The sequence below is a fragment of the Enhydra lutris genome, unplaced genomic scaffold (assembly GCF_002288905.1).
Source record: "Enhydra lutris kenyoni isolate GAN:26980312 unplaced genomic scaffold, ASM228890v2 scaffoldscaffold23, whole genome shotgun sequence".
Taxonomy (NCBI): Eukaryota; Metazoa; Chordata; class Mammalia; order Carnivora; family Mustelidae; genus Enhydra; species Enhydra lutris.
In genome coordinates this window covers 28,963,702-28,984,872 of record NW_019154107.1, presented here as the reverse complement: position 1 = coordinate 28,984,872, position 21,171 = coordinate 28,963,702, and the positions used below count along the sequence as shown (strand labels likewise).

The 21,171-nt window shown below is 44.4% G+C and overlaps 1 protein-coding gene across 1 annotated transcript in view; it reads right to left on the bottom strand.

Annotated features, from left to right (window-relative positions):
• The window catches only part of LOC111150480 (G antigen 10), a 30,744-nt gene extending 22,926 nt beyond the window's left edge, over positions 1 to 7,818 (bottom strand). The window contains exons 1-3 of the mRNA XM_022507948.1: positions 7,735 to 7,818; positions 6,879 to 6,987; positions 3,147 to 3,272 (exon numbers count right to left, since the gene is read on the bottom strand). Coding sequence (XP_022363656.1) covers positions 3,147 to 3,272; positions 6,879 to 6,987; positions 7,735 to 7,818 — 319 coding nt within the window. The remainder of the gene's footprint in view (positions 1 to 3,146; positions 3,273 to 6,878; positions 6,988 to 7,734) is intronic.
• Between the last annotated feature and the right edge of the window lie 13,353 nt (positions 7,819 to 21,171).

The following is a 21,171-nucleotide window of genomic DNA, read 5'->3' as shown; positions in this document are numbered from 1 at the left end:
TATTCACTTTCAGAAGCTTTTACTGAGGAAAGATCAAGGGCTTTGAATTTAGAACTTCAATGAATCCCCAAATCTACTTCTTACTGAAGGCAGAGATGGCCAATCTTGGGACAATTCTGACTTCCCTTCTTCATAAGGATTTGATGACCTTATATATAATAAAGAACCCAGTACAGAGAAGTGACTAACAGATGATACCCTGTAACAGATGATATGGCCATACCACCCTGAACGCGCCCAATCTCGTCTGATCTTGAAAGCTAAGCAGGGTCGGGCCTGGTTAGTACTTGGATGGGAGATGATACCCTATAAATATGAGTTATTATTTGTTATTAAAGAACTCAATAAATAGAGCTATCTTATCTGTACACAGCTCTGGGTTGGTCAGCCATTCCCTACCCTACAGCACAGATCAAAATTATCTAGGAAAGTTAAAAGCCAATTTTAACCTTCTGGGTGTAGATGAGTATTGGCATAGAAACAGGAGCAGGTAGCTTTCAGAGTGAGAGCATCATTATAGGTTATCCTGCAGGGAATCTGAAACCTCACAAAGTTTGAAGAGATGGGAACCTGGAGCTGCCTCTTAAGTCACTGCCCTTTATGTAGAGGTCCAGCTTTACAATAGAAGAGCAATCCAGAAACAGCTGAATATAAACCCTAGCCCTACATGACTCACAGCCTTGGAGCTCCAGAAAATAGAAAAATACATTTTACATCCCGATTCATTTTATGAAGCTAGCATAACCTTGATACCGAAGTCCAACAGAGTATATAAAGATTAAAAAATAGACTAGTGTCACTCGTGAGGAAATACATAAAAATCCTGAACAGATCATTAGGACATGGATCACTCATGACCAAGTTGTTTACCCTAGGAATCCGAAGTTGGCTTAAATGCAGAAACTTGCCAACGCAATTCACCACAGTAACAGAGGAAAAAAATCTTCGGATCATCTCAGTAAATGCCGTATATGTTTGCTGACATTCAACATATATTCAAGATGAATACTACCAGCAAATTAGGAATAGACTAGAATGACTTTACCCTGTTAAAATGGATCTACAAAAAATGTGCAGTGAATATTATGGTAAAATGTTTAAAATTTTCCATTTCTAATCATGGAGAACACAAGGATGTACCCAGTCACCAGTCCTATTCAGCCCTGTACTGGGTGGGTCTGCCTAATGGCATAAAAGGAGAGAAGAAAATAAAAGATGTAATGTTTAAAATGGCAGGAACAAAAAATTAAAGTAATATAAAATAGCAGGAACAAAACTGTTATTATTCAAAGATGATATGATTATATATTTTGAAAATGGAAAAAGATCTAAAGATAAACTTTTGGCATTAAGTCTAGTTAGCAAGGCTGCTGGATAGAAAAAGTAATATATAAAAATTATGTCTCGTTTTCTTTGGGCAAATACCCAGTAGCAGAATTACTGGATCATAAGGTAATCTACTTTTAACTTTTTTAGGAACCTCCATGCTATTTTCCACAGTGTTGAACCACTAAATTGTACACCTGAAACTCCTTTAACACTGTAGGTTAGCTACACTAGAATTTAACAATTACGCTTTAAAAATATAAAATTTCAGAAAAAGTACTATTTTCAATAACCTCAAATTCCTAGGAACAAATTTCACAAACGAGGTCTAAGACTTCTTTGGACAAAACTGCAGAACTTTAATGAGAGAATTGTAGCCACTTTTCAATACAAGAACTGCCCATGTGGCTTCAGCTTGTCTTCATTTAAACCTTCGGTTTCCATTCCCCTGTAAGAGAAACATTAGCATTACTTCAGAGAACTTTATTCAGACAACACTAAAAGGTACAGAAATGACACTTTCTGATGGCCAAAGAAAGGGGACGGTTTAAGGTCAGAATAGATTAAACCCAATGCATTTACTCAGGTAGCTTTGAATAGAAAGCAAAGATTTCTCATACTGTTAAGAATCCAATCAACCAAATGAGAAACCTAAGAAACAGAAGCTTTTAAAAAGTTATCAATTGGGGCGCCTGGGTGGCTCAGTGGGTTAAAGCCTCTGCCTTCAGCTCAGGTCATGATCCCAGGGTCCTGGGATTGCGCTCAGCATGGGGCTCTCTGCTCAGCGGGGAGCCTGCTTCCCTTCCTCTCTCTCTGCCTGCCTCTCTGCCTACTTATGATCTCTGTCAAATAAATAAAATCCTTAAAAAAATTTTTTAAAAAGTTACCCATTACATGTTTTGATTTGAGAAAACCTTCCGAATATAAGATACCAAAAACCGTAATGTCATGCTTGGAATTGCTTAAGTGAAATAAATAGAAAGGCTAGTATTGCAAATGTTTCAACTCTATTGTGTAAAGTGCAAAACTGTTCTTTAAGCTAGTTTAGCCCTTACATGGTTATCTTAAGTAGGGTGACCATCTGTCCCTGTTTTCACCCATATGCCCGTTGTAATTACAAACAGTGGCTCTATATACTTAGAAGTATGCCCGTTTGCACACATTACATGGTCACACCAGTTTTAAGTCATTACCACCAAGGTAACAACAAACTGCGAAAAAAAAAGTGGGGGGTGGAAGGGGAAGACAAGATGAGGAAGAAAAAGAAAAACTGGAAAGCCAAATGTATATTCAAGGTCTGTTACTGTCTTGTTCTTATTCTTTATTGTGTATACTTGGCTTTTGTCCATTTTCTTCAAAATTATGTAAATGAGTGAATCCTTTCCAACACAACCAGGGTACACAAACTCAGAACTGAAAAGGGTTTTCAAGGATCTGCTTTGAATCCCCTACTTTCCTAAGAGAAAAGATGGGTTCAGAGGGTGAGGGTTTTACCCAGAGTCACACAGATTATGTTAGAGCTGATACTAGGACCACAGCACATTTCATACAAACCGATGTGTGTTACAAATGCATCACAGATCTGTTAAAAGTGGATCTCTCTGCAGGTATCTGAAATTACTATAGCTCTTGGCTAAACAACTTATACTTGAAAGAAATGGTTTTCCTATCTTGCAATTTATATGGTTTTGACCCAATCTGTAAATCAGCCATTTGGGATGTGAGCTACACTGAACAATGATGTTACCTCGGTATTATTAAAAATATAATATTGTGGACAACAGACACCCTGTCATTTACATGCTTGATGGATAACATACCTGCCTCTGGCATCTTCAGGGGCTCTAGATTTGCAAGACCCCTCCCTTTGACAGCAGGACCATCTCCATGCTCACGCCCGGTCTTCTCACCAGCCTGTTCCTTTTGATTAGGTTCCGGGGCTGGCCCTTGAAAATAAAAAGGGGATCAATTTAAGAAGCAAAACATGAGTTTGTCAAATAAATAAAATCTTTAAAAATAAATAAAAAATTAAAAAGGCGCCTGGGTGGCTCAGTTGTTAAACATCTGCCTTCGGCTCATGTCATGATCCCAAGGTCCCGGGATTGAGTCCCCCCCAGCGGGAAGTCTGTTTCTCCCTCTCCCACTCCCCCTGCTTATGTTCCCTCTCGCTGTGTCACTCTCTTTCAAATAAATAAAATCTTTTAAAAAAATAAGTAAAACATGGGAGATGAATAAGGAAATAATATTCATTCCCTCAGTGTTATGAAACGTAAGCTTTAGGCTAGTGTGGTAATAAATGTGGTAAGAATTATAGAAGTGTTATTTCAGGTGTCCATTACCAGAAACTAGCAAGGCAGGGTTTTATTACCCTCTACCCTTTTCAAGACTGCCCTCAGGCAACTCAGGTGTCCCCTTTGTAACTTACCTATACTGTACTTGGGATTATACTTGCCAGTGACCTGAGTCTCTGACCAGATTGTGAGATCAAGGCTGAAAGCACGTTTCTCAGTACTTGGCATGTTACATGGCGAGAGCAGATGCCAATAAATGTTGAAGCGAAAGAAAAGTCTTAAAGCCCAAAAGTGATAAACATTCTGCAAACGAACTGTTTTGTCCTCATCAAAAATGTGCAGAAGCAAAAAAAAAAAAATGTGCAGAACCATTCCAGATTAAAAAAAGAAAAAACTAAATCTGGGGCACCCGGGGGGCTCAGTTAGTTAAGCATAACTCTCGATTTCTGCTGAGGTCATGATCTCAGGGTTGGGAGATTGAGACCCCCCCCCCCAAACACACACATGAATGCATCAGGCTCAGTGGGGAGTCTGCCTGAGATTCTTTCCCTCTGCACCTCCCCCACTCTCACTTGCTCCCTCTCAAATAAATCTTTAGAAAAAAATTAAATGCATCTGGACTCTGGATCAAAAAAATTGTATGAAGGAAATTATCAGGGCAACTGGGAAAATTTGATTTACACTGTATATTAAATGATAACATTCCCCTGCTGTCAAACTTCTGTACAGTTGTTAGCCCAGAGAATGACTTTTTCTTTGTTCCGAGGCTATACGTACACTAAAGTACTAGGGCAAAGGATCATAATAGTTGGACTTTATGTAAATGACTTAACAGTAGTAATAGTAAACATATCAGTAAGTGTGTGTATATATAAAGGGAGGGGAAGAGTACACGAAACCAAAGCGGTAAAAACTATTAATCACTGGTGAATCCAGGTGAAAATTTTATATAAACATAAGTATATATATATGATTGTACTATTCTTGTAACTTCCTCGTAAATTTGTCGTTTTGAACTACAAAGAATAAAAATATATGACATTGTACTTCAGAAGACAGTACTTCATTTTTACTTCATTTTTTTAGAGATTTTATTTATTTATTTGACAGACGGAGATCACAAGTAGGCAAAGAGGCAGACAGAGAGAGAGGAGGAAGCAGGCTCCCTGCTGAGCAGAGAGCCCGATGCGGGGCTCGATCCCAGGACCCTGGGATCATGACCTGAAGGCAGAGGCTTTAACCCACTGAGCCACCCAGGCGCCCCATTTTTACTTCATTTTTAATTGTGGTTTAAAAAAGCATAGCATAGGGGCGCCTGGGTGGCTCAGCCGAGTTAAGCCTCTGTCTTTGGCTCAGGGTCCTGGGATCGAGCCCCGCATTGGGCTCTCTGCTCAGAGGGAAGCCTGCTTCCCCCTTCTCCTCTGCCTGCCTCTCTGCCTACTTGTGATCTGTCAAATAAATAAAATCTTTTAAAAAATTAAAAATGGGGACGCCTGGGTGGCTTAGTTGGTTAAGCGGCTGCCTTCGGCTCAGGTCATGATCCCAGCGTCCTGGGATCGAGTCCTGCATTGGGCTCCTTGCTCCGCAGGGAGCCTGCTTCTCCCTCTGCCACTGTCTGCCTGTGCTCACACTCTCTCTCTCTCTCTCTGACAAATAAATAAATAAAATCTTAAAAACAAACAAACAAATTAAAAATGCATAGCATAAAATACTCCCATCTTAACCATTTTTTAAAAAAAGATTTTATTTGAGAGACAAATAAAATGTGGGACTCGATCCCAGCACCCTGGGATCAGGACCTGAGCCAAAGGCAGAGGCTTCAACCCACTGAGCCACCCAGGCGTCCCCATCTTAACCATTTTTAAGTGTACATGCAGTTCAGTGTAGGGGATTTTTTGCAATATTAGTAGCAACTAGGAATGGACTTTACCTATTTTTCCTGTATTATGAAACCTTTATTTTAAATGATAGCCTAAGGATAAACCATAACTCATGTATAATTCTGGTGTTTTGCCATAGTGTACTAAGAGCAGTGAGCAGCCACTCTACAAAGTCTGAAGTCTACACCATGGATAGGATTTAAATTATAATTAAAGTGTAATTTTCTGAAGAATTAGCCAAGTGTTTATTTGCAGACCTGTGACAAATCTTAGAGTAGTGACACCCACCCCCATTAGGGGTAAAAGAAAACTTAACTTTATTTTAACAAAGTTATACTTAGGTCCAAAGGCCCTGTCCTGTATGTAATGTTCCGTAAGTGTATCCTATGCACAACAAAGAACCAAAAGGAAGAGCAAAATTATTTGTGAGTAACAGTAAGTATACTATCTTACAGTTAGAACAAAGGTGGAAGAGTAGAAAGAAATGAATGGACATTGTGGTCAGTCGCTTTCTAGAAACATTTAACAGTGGCCTGAATGATGTAAAGATCTTGCTTCAAAATCCATATACTAGGAATACTATACATCTGGAAGAAATTATTTGTCTCATATTAATCTCAGGATAATTAACCTTTTTGTTCTTTTTTTATTTAGATTTTTATTTATTTATTTGAATACATGAACAAGTGAGAGAGAGAGAGCAGGATCAAGGGGAGAGGGGGAAGCAGACTCCCTGGTGAGCAGAGAGTCCAATGCGGGGCTCCATCCCAGGACCCTGAGATCATGACCTGAGCAAGTGGCAAATGCTTAACCAACTGAGCCACCCAGGGGTCCTTCTTCTGGTTTTCCTAACCACAGAAGAATGTAAACTCGTTTTAAGAGCCACTTTATTTTAAGATTTTATTTATTTATTTGACAGACAGAGATCACAAGTAGGCAGAAAGGCAAGCAGAGAGAGAAGGAAGCAGGCTCCCCGCCAAGCAGAGATCCTGATGTGGGGCTCAATCCCGGGACCCTTGGATCATGACCTGAGCCAAAGGCAGAGGCTTTAACCCACTGAGCCACCCAGGCGTCCCTTAAGAGCCACTTTAAAACAATAAATTTTGTTTTCAATAGCCAAATGGCTCTTTGATAACTACAATCCTTGAGCCCCAATTTTCTCATTTATAAAATGGGGGAAACGTACTATAGTGAGGAACTGCCTGCCCTAGGTTCCAAACTCCATTCTCTTCACTCTTCCAGCCAATTTCCAGGAAATGTTTGAGATTCCTATTGTTGTCTTCCCTTCTGTTATGAGGATATCACGATACACAAAGCACGCACACACACACTCACACACATCCCGCCCCCAAGAGGGTTTTCTTCTTCCCTTTCCCTTCACCTTGAATCCCAGATGCTCCTTCATCTTTTTTCTCTTGATCAGGTATAATATCCTGACGCTCAGTTGGTGGCTCCTTGCCATAACTTGGCTCAGCGTCAGGCTGCTGGGCCTAGGGGTATGCGTGTGTATATGTAAACAGATAAAAAGTTGTGTTGTTAATACACATCAATAATGTCAATACATAGAATACATAGATATATTTGATCCTAAGTAAATCTAAAGACGTTTCACTTCTGCGGAAGATGGCAGGACAGGAGGATTCTAAGCCCATTTTATCTCATATATACACATATAGATAATACCCACCTAAGTGTAAATAACCCAGAGAGAAGACCTGAAGACTGGCAGAACAGACTCTCCACAGCTAGTAAAGAGGTCACATCCACAAGGAATTTATAAAATTTTATAAAAATTTATTTATAAAATTTTAAATTATAAAAATTTATAAATTTATAAATTATAAAAAATATATTTATAAAATTTTATAAAAATTTATAAAATTTAATGGCCCCACCAACAACAAAAATCTAAAGACATTTCTCTAATACTATTCAATATACATATTCTTAATAAAATTACTCTTCCCACAAAGGCTACTCTGAAAGGCTTTGGAAACTATTTTCACGTATGTTGGGATGGATGTGTGCAGTCTGTTGTTAGTACGCATGAAAAACAAGTCATCAGGTTTATTTCCCAGGAACGGAACAGCATCCATCCAGAAAATCTCAGAATGTAACACTCCTGGATAAATGTTCCTTATCAGCATGGAAAATCCTTATCAGCATATCTATAGCAGTTCAACATGTCCACAAAAATAAATTTGTACTAATAAAAAAACAAATGTTCAAGTACTTACAACCATAGGCCCAACCAGCTGCAAAGATTTTTCATCATTTCGTCTTGCTCTAGGTCTGAATGTTGACCTCACTTGCCAATTCATAGTTCCCACTGAAAACAGAATACTGGGAATTGGAAAATGCACTTGAGAGGATAGTCATATTTGACCACTTTTGAGGCCACACAGCAAAATGTGCTTTCCGTTCCCCCCACCCCCACCCTCCCCACCCTGCCAAACATGGAGAATATTTTTAAAGTCAGTCTAATGGTAATTTAATTGTGCATGCTCTCCGATCACATGGAATCTAACGGTTTGCAAAGGTGACTGTTCAGGTCGTGGCCAGGTGGACAGGGAAATTAAATAAGTCACATAAGAAACACAATATATTTCGAAAGTGATATGGCTTCACAACTTCATTCACCATCCTGGAGGTATTTAAGAAAATACTACCAGATAATTAAGACTTGAGTAACTACTGCTCTCACACACTTATTTGCCAAGCCCTTTCTTTCCACATGCCCAATAAAGTTTTATTGGAATACTTAACCACATTCATTGTTGATGTATTGTCTACAATTATTTTCTTGAAAGATTTTATTTATTTGACAGAAATCGTAAGTAGGCAGAGAGGCAGGCAGAGAGAGAGGGGGTAGCAGCGAGCCTGATGTGGGGCTCGATCCCAGGACCCTGGGATCATGACCTGAGCTGAAAGCAGAGGCTTTAACCCACTAAGCCACAAAGGCACACCTGTCTACAATTATTTTTGCACTAGAATTTCAGAGCTAAGTGCCTATAATAAAGACTATATGGGGCACTCTCCTCTCTTGGTCCTGTTTGGTACACTACAAGTCTCAGGGATGCAACCCCACAAGGTTCCCCATTTCTAGGACCTTTCTTTACCATTGGACTTGCTACTTACCCAGGGCCCCTCAGACTCGGGGGACTCCCAAATCTGTGCCCTGTTGGCAGTTCCTTGTGCTTCCATGACCCCAATACCTCAAATAATGCCCCCAAGACTAGCTCCATCTTCATTGGACCCCCATCTGTTCCCACTCCAACTCCTCCCTTGTCCTGTCACCACATCAAGGGCCATGGTGGCTATGACACCTGTGAGAAGACAACCTCAACAACTTTCCTCCTCAGGGGCAGGAACCACACTGCCCTAATACCCCTCCCCCCACAAAAAAACCTACTGGCTCCATCCTCACACTTAAGCTCTTGGAAAAACTGATCTGCTGACCTTCCAAATGAGTCTCAGCAAGAGAAGAATCCAGACAGTAAGACAAGAACCACACAGCTCAACACTCACAATTCACTGCACATACTCCACACCTGTGGGTAAAGATGCAGCAGGGCTAGGCATGCACACTGCTCCCCCACCCCCAGAGCTAGGCCGCCTCTGGAGATTCCTAAATTTTCCTTCGGTCAGTAGTTCCTCTTGCCTCCATGACAGCCCCAATCCTTGTGAAAAGGATGATGATCTTGAACTTTTTCCTCAGAGGCCAGGAACCACACCATCGCTACTAGTCCAAAGCCAACTGGCTGACCCCTCACACTCAACACATAAATACCTAGGAAGACTGATCTGAGGACCCATCAACTGAGTCTCAGTAAAAAAGAATACAGGTAATAGGATGCAAGCCACACCTTTGCAACCAGAACACACTGTACTTGGCCCATGAAAATGGCCACTGAGAAACAGCACAACAGTGGGCATGGGCACTCAATCCAGCAACGCAAATGGGTGGGGTTTCCCATTCCTTCATTCAGGCACCGTGCCACATTACCAAATCTCCCATCTGCTGGCAGTTCCCGGCACCTTCACAACTCAAATACTTCAAATCATTCTCTCAGACACCAGATCTTCATTTCACCCCCACACCCACCATCCTCCCTGTCCCACACCCACCAAGAAAGACAATGGCCCTGGTTGCAGAGACACTGAGAGGAAAAAGGAGAACAACCTTGAGGACCTTCCTCTGTAGAGCCCAGAAAGCACACCGCGCCAACCCACCCAAAGCCTACATGCGCCTTCATTACATTTAAATTCCTGAAAGGAGTAATCCGAGAACTGACCAACTGAGTCTCAGACACCAAGAGGGAATCCAGACGGTAAGACACCACCTGCACAGCTCCGCACTCAGACGATGCCACACAAACCCCAAGCTAATGGCGGATTTGAAAGAACATGCCACTGCGCAGGCCCACTGCAACCCGCATGCGCAGGGTGGGGGTGGGGGCTTCCCCACTCCCTCATCCGGGCCCCACCGAGCATTCCTAATCTGCCCTCTGTTGGCAATCCTGTGGCCTCCAGGACACAGTTACCTCAAATCAAGCACCCTAGGTGCCCGATCTCCCTTCATCTCACCCCACCCCTACAACCCAGCACGAGAGAAAATGACCAGGGCTGTGGACACGGCCAGAGAAACGAGGACAATGTCAAGAACCTTCCTCTTTGGAGGCCACAAAATACGTCACACCCCTACCTACCCAAAGCCTGCTGGCTCCTTCTTCACACTTAAATTCCTGAGAGGTCAGATCTGGAGACCTACCAACTGAATCTCAGACACCAAGAAAGAATCTGGACGGTAAGACGCAAACTGCCCAGCTCTGCACCCCATGAAAATGGCTGAATAAAAAGCACATGGTAATGCGCAGGCGCACTGTAACCCGTGTGCTGTTTGGAGGTGGGGTCGGAAGGCTGGCTTCCCCACTCCTTCATCCCGGCCCTGTTGAGGATTCCTAATCCGCCCTCTGTCGGAAATTCCTGGCACCTCTGAAACCCAGATACCTCAAATCAGGCCCCCAAGACGCCGGATCTTCATCTCAACCCCACCCCCACCCGGAAATACAATGTCCCTGGCTACAGAGAAACTGAGAGGAAAAGGAGAACTACTTCACGGACCTTCGTTGTTGGAAGCCAGAAAGCACACCACCCTTACCCACCCAAAACCTGTTGGATCTTCTACTTCATACTTAAATTACTGGTAAGAGCGATCCGAGCACCTACCAATGGAGTCTCAGAAACCAAGAAAGAATCCAGATGGTAAGACGCGACCTGCACAGCTCCGCACTCAGACCACGCCACACGATCCCCACATTGATGGCGGATTATCTAAAAGAACATGCCACTGCACAAGGGCACTGCGACCCGTGTGTGCAGGGTGGGGGTGGGGGCTTTCCCACTCCCTCATCCAGGCCCCACTGAGCATTCCGAATCTGCCCTCTGCTAGCGATTCTTAGGGCCTCCAGGACAGATACCTCAAATCAAGCACCCAAGGAGCCCGATCTTCCTTTATCTCACCCCACTCCTACAACCCAGCATGAAAGACAATGACCAGGGCTGTGGAGACGGCCAGAGAAATGGAGGACAATTTCGTGAACCTTCCTCCTTTGAGACCACAAAATACACCACACCCCTACCCACCCAAAGCCTGCTGGCTCCTTAACACTTAAATTGAAAGGACTGATCCTGGAGACCTACCAACTGAATTTCAGACACCAAGAAAGAATCTGGATGGTAAGACGCCACCTGCACAGCTCCGCACTCAGACCACGCCACACAAACCACACGCTAATGGCCGATATAAAAAAACATGCTACGGCGCAGGCGCACTGCGGCCCACGTGCACAGGGTGGGGTGGGGGCTTTCCCGCTCCCTCATCCGGGCCCCACGAAGCATTACCTAATCTGCCTTCCATTGGCAATCCTTGCAGCCTCCAGGACACAGATAACCTCAAGTCAAGCCCCTGAGGTGCTGGATCTTCCTTCATCTCACCTCCACCCCTACAACCCAGCATAGAAGACAATGACCAGGGCTGTAGATACGGCCGGAGAAACGGAGGACAACCTCATGAACCTTCCTCCTTGGAAGCCACAAAATACACCACCCCTACCCACCCAAAACCCGCTGGCTCCTTCACACTTAAATTCTTGAGAAGACTGATCCCGGAGACCTACCAACTGAATCTCAGACACCAAGAAAGAATCCAGATGGCAAGACGCGACCTGCACAGCTCTGCACCCCATGAAAATGGCCGAATAAAAAGCACATGGTACTGGGCAGGCGCAGTCCATCCTATGTGTTGGGCGGGTGAAGGCTAGCTTCCCCACTCCCTCATCTGAGCCCAAGGATTTCTAATCTGCCCTCTGTTGGCAATTCCTAGCACCTCCAAGACCCAGATACTTCCAATCAGATCCCCAAGACACCGGATCTTCATTTTACCCCCACCATCCTCCCTGTACCACACCCACAAAGAAAGACAATAGCCCTGGATGCAGACACACCAAGAGGAAAAAAGGGAACAACCTCGAGGACCTTCCTCCGTAGAGGTCAGAAAAGTACACCACGCCTACCCACCCAAAAGAAAGCCTACAGGCTTTTTCTTCTCACTTAAATTCCTGAAAAGAAGTAATCCGAGAACTTACCAACTGAGTCTCAGACACCAAGAGGGAATTCAGACGGTAAGCCACGACCTGCACAGCTCCACATTCAGACCACGCCACATGAACCCCACGCCAACAGCGGATTTAAAAGAACATGCCACCACGCAGGCGCACTGCGACCCGCATGTGCAGGATGGGGTGGGGGCTTCCCCACTCCATCCGGGCCTCACTGAGTTTTCCCAGTCTGCCCTCTGATGGCAATTCTTAATGCCTCCAAGACCCAGATACCTCAAATCAAGCCCAGGCCCGAGATGCCTGATCTTTCTTCATCACCCCCACCCCTACAACCCAACTAGAAAAACAAAGATCAGGGCTCTGGACACATCCAGACAAAAAAGAGACAACCTCGAGAAACTTCCTCCTTGGAGGTACAAAATACACCACCCCAACCCAAAGCCTTCTGACTCCTTCTTCATGCTTAAATTCCTGAGAGGACTGATCCGAAGACCTACCAATTGAGTCTCAGAAACCAGGAAAGAATCCAGACACTAAGACAAGACCTTCACAGCTCTTCGCTGCATGAACATGGCTGATTAAAAAGCGCATAGTACTGGGCAGGTGCACGGTAAACCATGTGTGTAGAGTCAGGTGGGGGCTTCCCCACTGATTCATCCAGGCTAACTGAGGATTCCTAATCTGCCCTCTGTCAACTATTCCTGGCACCTCCGGGACCCAGATACCTCAAATCAGGCCCCCAGGATGCCGGATCTTCATCTCACCCCCACCCCCACCATCCTCCCTTGTCCCACACTCACCAAGAAAAACAATGTCCATGGCCGCAGAGGCACTGAGAGGAAAAGGAGAACAACCTTGAGGACCTTCCTCGTTGGAGACCAGAAAGCACACCACCCTTACCCACCCAAAGCCTGCTGGCTCTTCTACTTCACACAAATCCTGTGACTACTAATCCCAAGACCTACCAGTTGAGTCTCAGACACCAAGAAGGAATTCAGACAGTAAGACTCGGCCTGCACAGCTCTGCACCCAGACCACACTGAATGAAGTGCACGCCAATGGCGGATATAAGAATATGCTACTGGGCAAGCGCAGTGCATTCCACGTGTTGGATGGGGTGGGGGCTTCCCCACTCCTTTATCCGGGTCCCACTGAGGATTTCTAATCTGCCCTCTGTTGGCAACTGCTGGTACCTCTAGGATCCAGATACCACAAATCATGGCCTAGGATGCCCAGTCTTCACCTCAACCCACCCCCACATCCACCATCCTCCTCTGTCCCACACCCACCAAGACAGACAATGGCCAGTGCTGGGAGACACCTGGAGGAAAAGGAGGACAACCTCAAGGGTCGTCCTCCTTAGAGGGCAGAAAGCACACCACCGCTACCCACCCATAGCCCTCTGGTTCCTTCTCCACACTTAAATTCCTGAGAGGACTGATCCCAAGACCTACCAATTGATTCTCAGTCACCAGGAAGGAATCCAGATGCTAAGACGCAATCCCGTCAGCTCTGCACCCAGAATGCACTGCGCAAACCCCACGCCAACTGCGGATATAAAAGAGAATGCTACTGGGCAGGCGCAGTGCGTCCTGCGTGTGTGGGTGGGGTGCGGGCTTCCCCACTCCCTCACCCACGCCCCACTAAAGATTTATAATCTGCCCTCTGTCGGCAATTGCTGGCACCTCTAGGATACAGATACATTAAATCACCGCTCACAATGCCCGATCTTCACCTCAACCCCACCCCCACATCCACCATCCTCCTCCGTCCTCCCCCCGTCCCACTGCACCAAGATAGACAATGATCATGCCTGCGGAGACTCCCGGAGGAAAAGGAGGACAACCTTGAGGACCTTCCTCCTTGGAGGCCAGATACCACACCATTCCTACCCTCCCAAAATCTGCTGTCTCCCTCTTCACACTTAAATTCCTGAGAGGACTGATCCGGGGACTTACCAATTGAGTCTCAGTCACCAAGAAGGAATCCAGGCAGTAAGATGTGACCTGCACAGTTCTGCACCCAGATGGCACTGCAGGAAGCCCACGCCAACGCCAGATTTAAAAGAACAGGCCACTGCGCAGGTGCATTGCAACCCCGTGTGCGTCATGGGGGTGGGGTCTTCACAGCTGTGCATCCAGAATGCGTTGCACACACCCCCCGCCAAAGGGCAATGGGAAAGTTGGTGGCACTGGGCAGGTGCAGTGTATCTCGTGTCCCGGGTGGTTGGGTGCTTCACACTCCTCTATCCGGACCCCACCAGGGATCCTTGAGTTGGCCCTCTCTTAGCAGTTCCTGGGCCCTCTAGGACAGAGATACCTTAAATCTTTCCCCCAGTATTTGCCCCAATTTTGTCTATCCCGCCAAAGTCCGTTGTCCTCCCTTGTCCCGGCCTGCAATGATATCAAAGGCCATGGTGGCTGCTGCCCTTGAAGAGAAGAATGATGACCTTAAGGATATTTCTGCTCAGAGGCCAGGAACCACACAGACCCTACCTGTCTGAAACTCAATGGCTCCTTCCTCATACCCAATCACACTTATACTCCAGGGAGGATTTATCAGGGGACCTACAGGTTGAGTCTGACAGAAGGAAGGAATCCACAGGGAATGGTGTGAGGGGCATCACTCAGCATGAGGTATGCTATGAACATGCCCCACACAAATGGTCAATGGGAAGGCATGCAGCACTGAGCATGCCCACTGTGTCCATTTGTGTGTGAGTAGGGGCCTTCCCACCCCTTTATCCTGGCCTACTTAGGATTCCCAAATCTGCCTCTTGCTGGCATTTTCTGGCGTCTCCAGGACACAGAGACCTCAAATGATGCCCCCAGGACTTGCCTCATCTTCATCTACTCCCCTCCTCTCCAAGGCCCACTTGCTTCCCTTGTCCTGGCCCTAGAACAAGGACAAGGGCTATTGTACCTGCCTGTGAAGAGACAATGCCTGATGAAACAGAAATCGAAACCTCTTCCATAGGGTTTACACAAGACCAAGAGTCTCATATTCTAATATTCAAAATGTCCAGAATATAATTCAAATTACTCAGCATATGAAGAACCAAGGAAAATTCTCAACTCACATGAGAAAGACAATCAGTGGACATCAGTGCAGAAAAGGCTGTGTGAACAGTAAGAAAAGGAAACCTCACGAAAATGCAGGTGGGAGGCCAGAAGGGGATCTCTCGTCCTATTGCTTCCCCTCATTTGCAGATCCCAACAGGAAGATACCTTTGAAGTCCCTACTACTTTACTACCCCAGCAGGAGGGAGAAAGGTTTTCTCCTTCTCCCAGCAACTGCCCAGCCAGTGAGAGACTGTCTCAACTCAGCCAATGAAAAACAAATGCAGGTGGAAATCCTAGTTTATTTCAGTGGACTTTGTGTCTCCCAGCTCCCCCTTTTCCTCTAGAAAAGAGCATTCTTTTCCTTTGTTCTCCCACCTTGCCTATGGTTTTGCCAGAGCTTGCATGTCCCCAGTTATACTTCTCTGTTATTCCTAAATAACCCCATTTTGGCAGCTATAATAACCGACAGTTTTCTTTTTAAGGTTAACATTATTTGGTGATCAGGAGTAGAATCCAGAGAAGACCCCCAACAACTCCAAGACTAGTGAGCAAAATCTGAGCTGGTAGCCACAGAACCAGTTATGCTCCCTGCTTTCTTGCCAACCATAGAGTTTAAGGGTAAGTTTTCTGCTGGATTCAAGTTCTCCTTGCTTTGTGTTTCAAGTTCTCCAGGTATTCTTTGGGATTTGTTTTTTTTTTAATTTTTTTTAAGATTTTTTTATTTATTTGACAGACAGAGATCACAAGTAGGCAGAGAGGTAGGCAGAGAGAGAGGGGAGGAAGCAGGCTCCCTGCTGAGCAGAGAGCCCGATGCGGGGCTCGATCCCAGGACCCTGAGATCATGACCTGAGCCGAAGGCAGAGGCTTAACCCACTGAGCCACCCAGGCGCCCCTCTTTGGGATTTGTTTTAAAGCTTTGTCCTTTCTGAGAGTATTCTTTGGCTTTTGATTGGACTCCATTTGGAACCAGACTGGTCCTGTTAGAATTGTGCCTACTGGAATGGTGCTGGCCTTTAGCCTGATTCCTTCTAGAACCAGGCTATTCCTGAAAAACCTTCTAAGAAGTGGGACCCCAGTCATCAAAATACTTTAAAGGCACCCCCTTCTTTCTGGGACCCTGGCTGGTTTCATGTTTTAAAACTGTGGTTCCTGGGGTGCCTGGGTTGCTCAGTCATTAAGCATCTGCCTTCAGTTCAGGTCATGATCCCAGGGTCCTGGGATCAAGCCCCGAATTGGGCTCTCTGCTCGGCGGGGAGTCTGCTTCCCCCTCTTCGACTCCCCTGCTTGTGTTCCCTCTCTCGCTGTCTCTCTAATAAATAAATAAAATCTTTTAAAAATAATAATAATTTGTTTAAAAAACTGTGGTTCCCTCTAACTACATGAACCAACTTAGCCAAAAGTACACCAGTGGCCATTATAGAAGACTTTTGATCTCCCAAAACTTCTTTTTCTCAAAATTAAATTAGAAAGCCACAGTTCAAAATAACAAAGCAAAACAACAACAACAACAACAAAAACTGAATAAGACCCTGATTTTAATTGGTACCTTGAGGCTTCCAAACATTTTCAGGATTCTAAGTTTGCCTCATTGCAAAATACTATTTCTTTTTAAATTACATTTAATTTAATTGAGAGAGAGAGAGCACGCACGCATGCGTGCATGCAGGGGGAGGGGCAGAGACAGAGAATCTCAAGCAGGCTCTGCACCAAGTGTGGAGCCTGACGCAGGGTTCCATCTCACAACCTTGAGTTCATGACCTGAGCTGAAACCAAGAGTTGGATGCTCCACTGACTGAGCCACCCAGGCGCCCCACAAAATACTATTTCTAAATTAACTGAGGCAAATAAACCATTGAAAAAAGTAAAAAGGGCTTCTGAGACCTCTTTTCCCCCCTCCACTGTTTTCTTTGTCTCCTGACATGTGGCGGACACCTTTTGCTCAGGCCCCATCTCCAGTGCCATTTGCCTCTATTCCCTCTGCACTGACTTCACCTCCTCTATACCTCAATCCCGCATTCTAATCCTTTCTCCAAACTTCCTTCTCCCTCCAAAACTCTCCCCACTTCCTTCTCTCCTGAACCTATTAAAACCTGCCTCCTTTAAAGTTAAACACTTTGGGGATCCAAATAAGCTCCAAATTTCTTGTGTTTCCTGGACTAAGGCTGAATTGGGAGCTACAGTTAAAGAGTTTCCTTTTTTTTTTTAAGATTTTATTTATTTATTTGACAGAGAGAGATCACAAGTAGATGGAGAGGCAGGCAGAGAGAGAGGGAAGCAGGATCCCTGCCGAGCAGAGAACCCGATGCAGGACTCGATTCCAGGACCCTGAGATCATGACCCGAGCTGAAGGCAGTGGCCTAACCCACTGAGCCACCCAGGCGCCCATTCCTTTTTTTTTTTTTTTTTAAGATTATTTATTTATTTGACACAGAGAGAGAGAGAGACAGCAAGAGAGGGAATGCAAGCATGGGGAGTGGGAGTGGGAGAGGGAGAAGCAGGATTCCCACAGAGCAGGGAGCCCAATGCGGGGCTCAATCCCAGGACGCTGGGACCATGACCAGAGCTGAAGGCAGACGCTCAACGACTGAGTCATCCAGGCACCCTTAATGCATTTCCTAAAGTGACTGAGGACCCCCATTGATTTCCTGCAGAATGTGACATAGTCACTCAAACTTTTACCGACCTGGTTTCTCAGATTTGTATCAATCAGTTTACATGCTTGTTGGTGAAGACCAGGCCAAACACTGGATGAAACTAGCCTGATGGCAACTTCTGCCAAGATGCTAGAACACTCACCAAAAGTCTCCGCCAAACAATTGCAGTAGCTTTTCCAAAGACAGTTGATTGGAACGAAATTCAGGTTTATACACAAAAGCGCGATGACACTGTTTGTGACTATTACAATGAGCTTCAGATTGTTTTCAAAGAAAACTCTGGGTTTTTGTTAGATATTGAATCCACCTGGGTAACATTTAACTCTACGTTTATTAATGGACTGAACCAGGATCTTTCTCTTTTAGTTAAAAGGATGAGGATGGAATGGGAAACTATGTCCTTTCCAGGCTTAGTTAATTTGCCAAAACAGTTTGCTCACATTCTAGATGAGTCACCCAAAAGAAAGCCCACTAAAATTCTCAACTTTCAACTCCAGCAAATAAAGACCCCTAAACAAAACCAAACCCCTTTTAGTTTCTGCTAGTATTACAAAGAACCAGGGTATTGGAAAAAAAAAAAAAAAAAAAGACTGTTAAAAACATAAGCATTCCAAGAGCCTTCAGCCCTCTAGCCAGCCTTTCCAATGTCCTCCTAATTTCCGGTGACAGGGCTCCGAGGGACCACATGGGCTCTTCCCTCTTAATCAGCTCAGAGAAATCACTGACAAGACTGGGAATGAATCTTTGTCTTTACAGACACCATAGATACAGTCTTAGTATTCAGTTTCACTGTTCCAAACAGCCCCTGCCTTGGAGTCCTTGAAGTTTAAATGGGGGGGGGTCCTCTAATAAGCTTCAACAGGTTCATGTCTGTGAACCTGTTTCCTTTTGTCTGCACCGGTTGAGTGATGCACACCCTTTCCTCCTTCGCTCCTCAACTCCTATTCATTTATTGGGCTGAGATTTCTTAGAAAAGTACCACGCCAGAATTTCTTTCTCCCAAAAGGGGGAAATAATTCCAGAATTTGACAGTGGTAATTAAAATAGCCCACCGGGAATTAAATGACCCTTTGACATCTTTAGTTTGCCCTGTCTCTGATGACACTATAACTGAGTCCAGGCACACTGATCGTTTTTTCCTATTAGATTAGCTACTATCCTCTTTATGGGCAAAATCTTCAACTGATATTGGCAGAATTCACAGTGTTACCACCCATCAAGATTCAAATAGATCCCTCAAAACTTCTCCCTAGAATTAATCAATGCCTTATAAATAAGGAAATCTTTCAAGTCATCAACTCCATACTAGATTACAACGCTCAGAACCTCATTATCGCCTGCACTGGTTCCTCTAATACCCTTATTTTACCTGTGAGAAAACCCAATGGCCAAGGATGGAAGTTTTTCCAGGAACTTGGAGCAATGAATAACATTGTTATTGATTGACACCCTGTTGTTCCTAACCCCCATGTGCTGCTGACATCCATTCCCGCTGAAAGCAAATTTTTCAAATTGATCCATGCACTGCATTTTTAGTATTCCAGTTGATAAGGATAGCCAGCATCCTTTTGCTTTCACTTGGGAAAAAAGGCAATACACCCGGACAGTAATGTCCCAGGATTTCACGGGAGTTCTTGTATTTCACAAACCTTAGAAGCTGATTCGGATGATATAAAGTTTTCTTCAGTCTCTACTTTGCTACAATACATAGATTATTTGCTTCTCTCTTTCCCTTCTCAAGCCTCTTCACAGGAGGAAAACATCCACCTGTTAAAAAGTTTTGGCCTTAAAGAGACATAGAATCTCCAAAGAAAACTTGCAGTTGGCTCAAACCCAGGTTCTATAGTTAGGGCATCTGATCTTGGAACAAGGACCACGTTTAGATCCTGAAGAAACCCTTTACAGCTGCTTACCACTGACAGATCACTTTTTGACTCCCCATGACAATTTACCGGAAACTCCTCTAACCAATGCAGACTTTTCATGGCTTACTGATGGTCCTTACTTAAAGGATGGAAAATGGTAGATACTGTGCTGGGTATGCTATTGCAACTCGTTTTGAAGTCATCAAGACAACACCTTTACCTTTGGCTACTTCAGCCCAACAGGCTGAGTTAGATGCCCCACTCAAGCTTGTTCCTTAGCCAAGGGTAAAACCACAGATATTTATACCCAATAGTCAGTATGCCTTTGGGGTAGCCCATGACTGTGAAATGTTATGTGGAAATGAGGTTTCCTTACTTCCAGTGGGGGTACAATTTTAAATGGTTCTTATGTCCAAAATGTATCAGATGCCATAGTTTTGCCCACTGCTCTATTTACTATTAATGTTCCTGGGCATTCCAGACTCAACTCCTTGGAGACCAAAGAAAACTAGCTCGCTGATACTTCCATCAAAAATGCTGCCCTCCAGGAAACCAATAGCCAAATCTCTGTCCTATTTCAAAGGGATGTTCTCCCAAATGATAATTTGGAAAAGTTGACAAGAGATACCCACCCAACAACTGGCCCCAGAGAGGGAAAAACAATACTGGAAATCTAATAATTGTGGGTTCCAAATAAAAAGAGAACTCTGGTTTGGACAAAATAATAATCTGGCCCTACCAGAAATTCTACAATTCCCTTTGCTTTACCACTATAGAGGCATTAAACCATTAGTCTACTGACAAATGATAGTGTTTGTGAACCAATATTGGTGGGGAAATATTAATAAGGCCACAAAAAATGCCTGTTTCTGCCAGAGGGGAGGTAGGGGGGGTGGGTGAAATAGGTGATGGGGATTAAGGAGGACACTTGCTCCTCCTTGCTCATGATGAGTACCAGGTGTGGTACAGAAGTATCGAATCATTATATTGTATGCCTGAAACTAATATAACACTGTATGTTAACTATACTGGAATTAAGAAGTTTTCAAAAAGTGGGGCAGCTGGGTAGCTCAGTTGGTTAAGCGTTCGACTGTTGATTTTGGCTGACTGTGACTTCAGGTTCCCGAGATTAAGCCTGGGGGGCTCTGCACGGGGCATGGAACCTGCTTAAGATTCTCTCTCTCTCCTCTCCCTCTGCCCCTGCCCACCCTCTCTCCCTCCCAAAAATTAAATTAATAATTAAAATAAAAAGATAAAAAGTTTTTAAAAAGTGCCTACCTCACTTGTCCCACCTGTCCAAAGTACAATCCAGAGAAACCCATTCACATAAATGAATTTAGTGCTGTTTCCCCTGTCCTGTGGATATCAATCTTTTTAAGTCATGGTTTTAGGTTTTCTCACTGGGCCAAATCTTTCTTTTTTTTTTTTTTTTTTTATATTTTTTTTTTTTTTTTTATAGGAGAGAACAAAAGA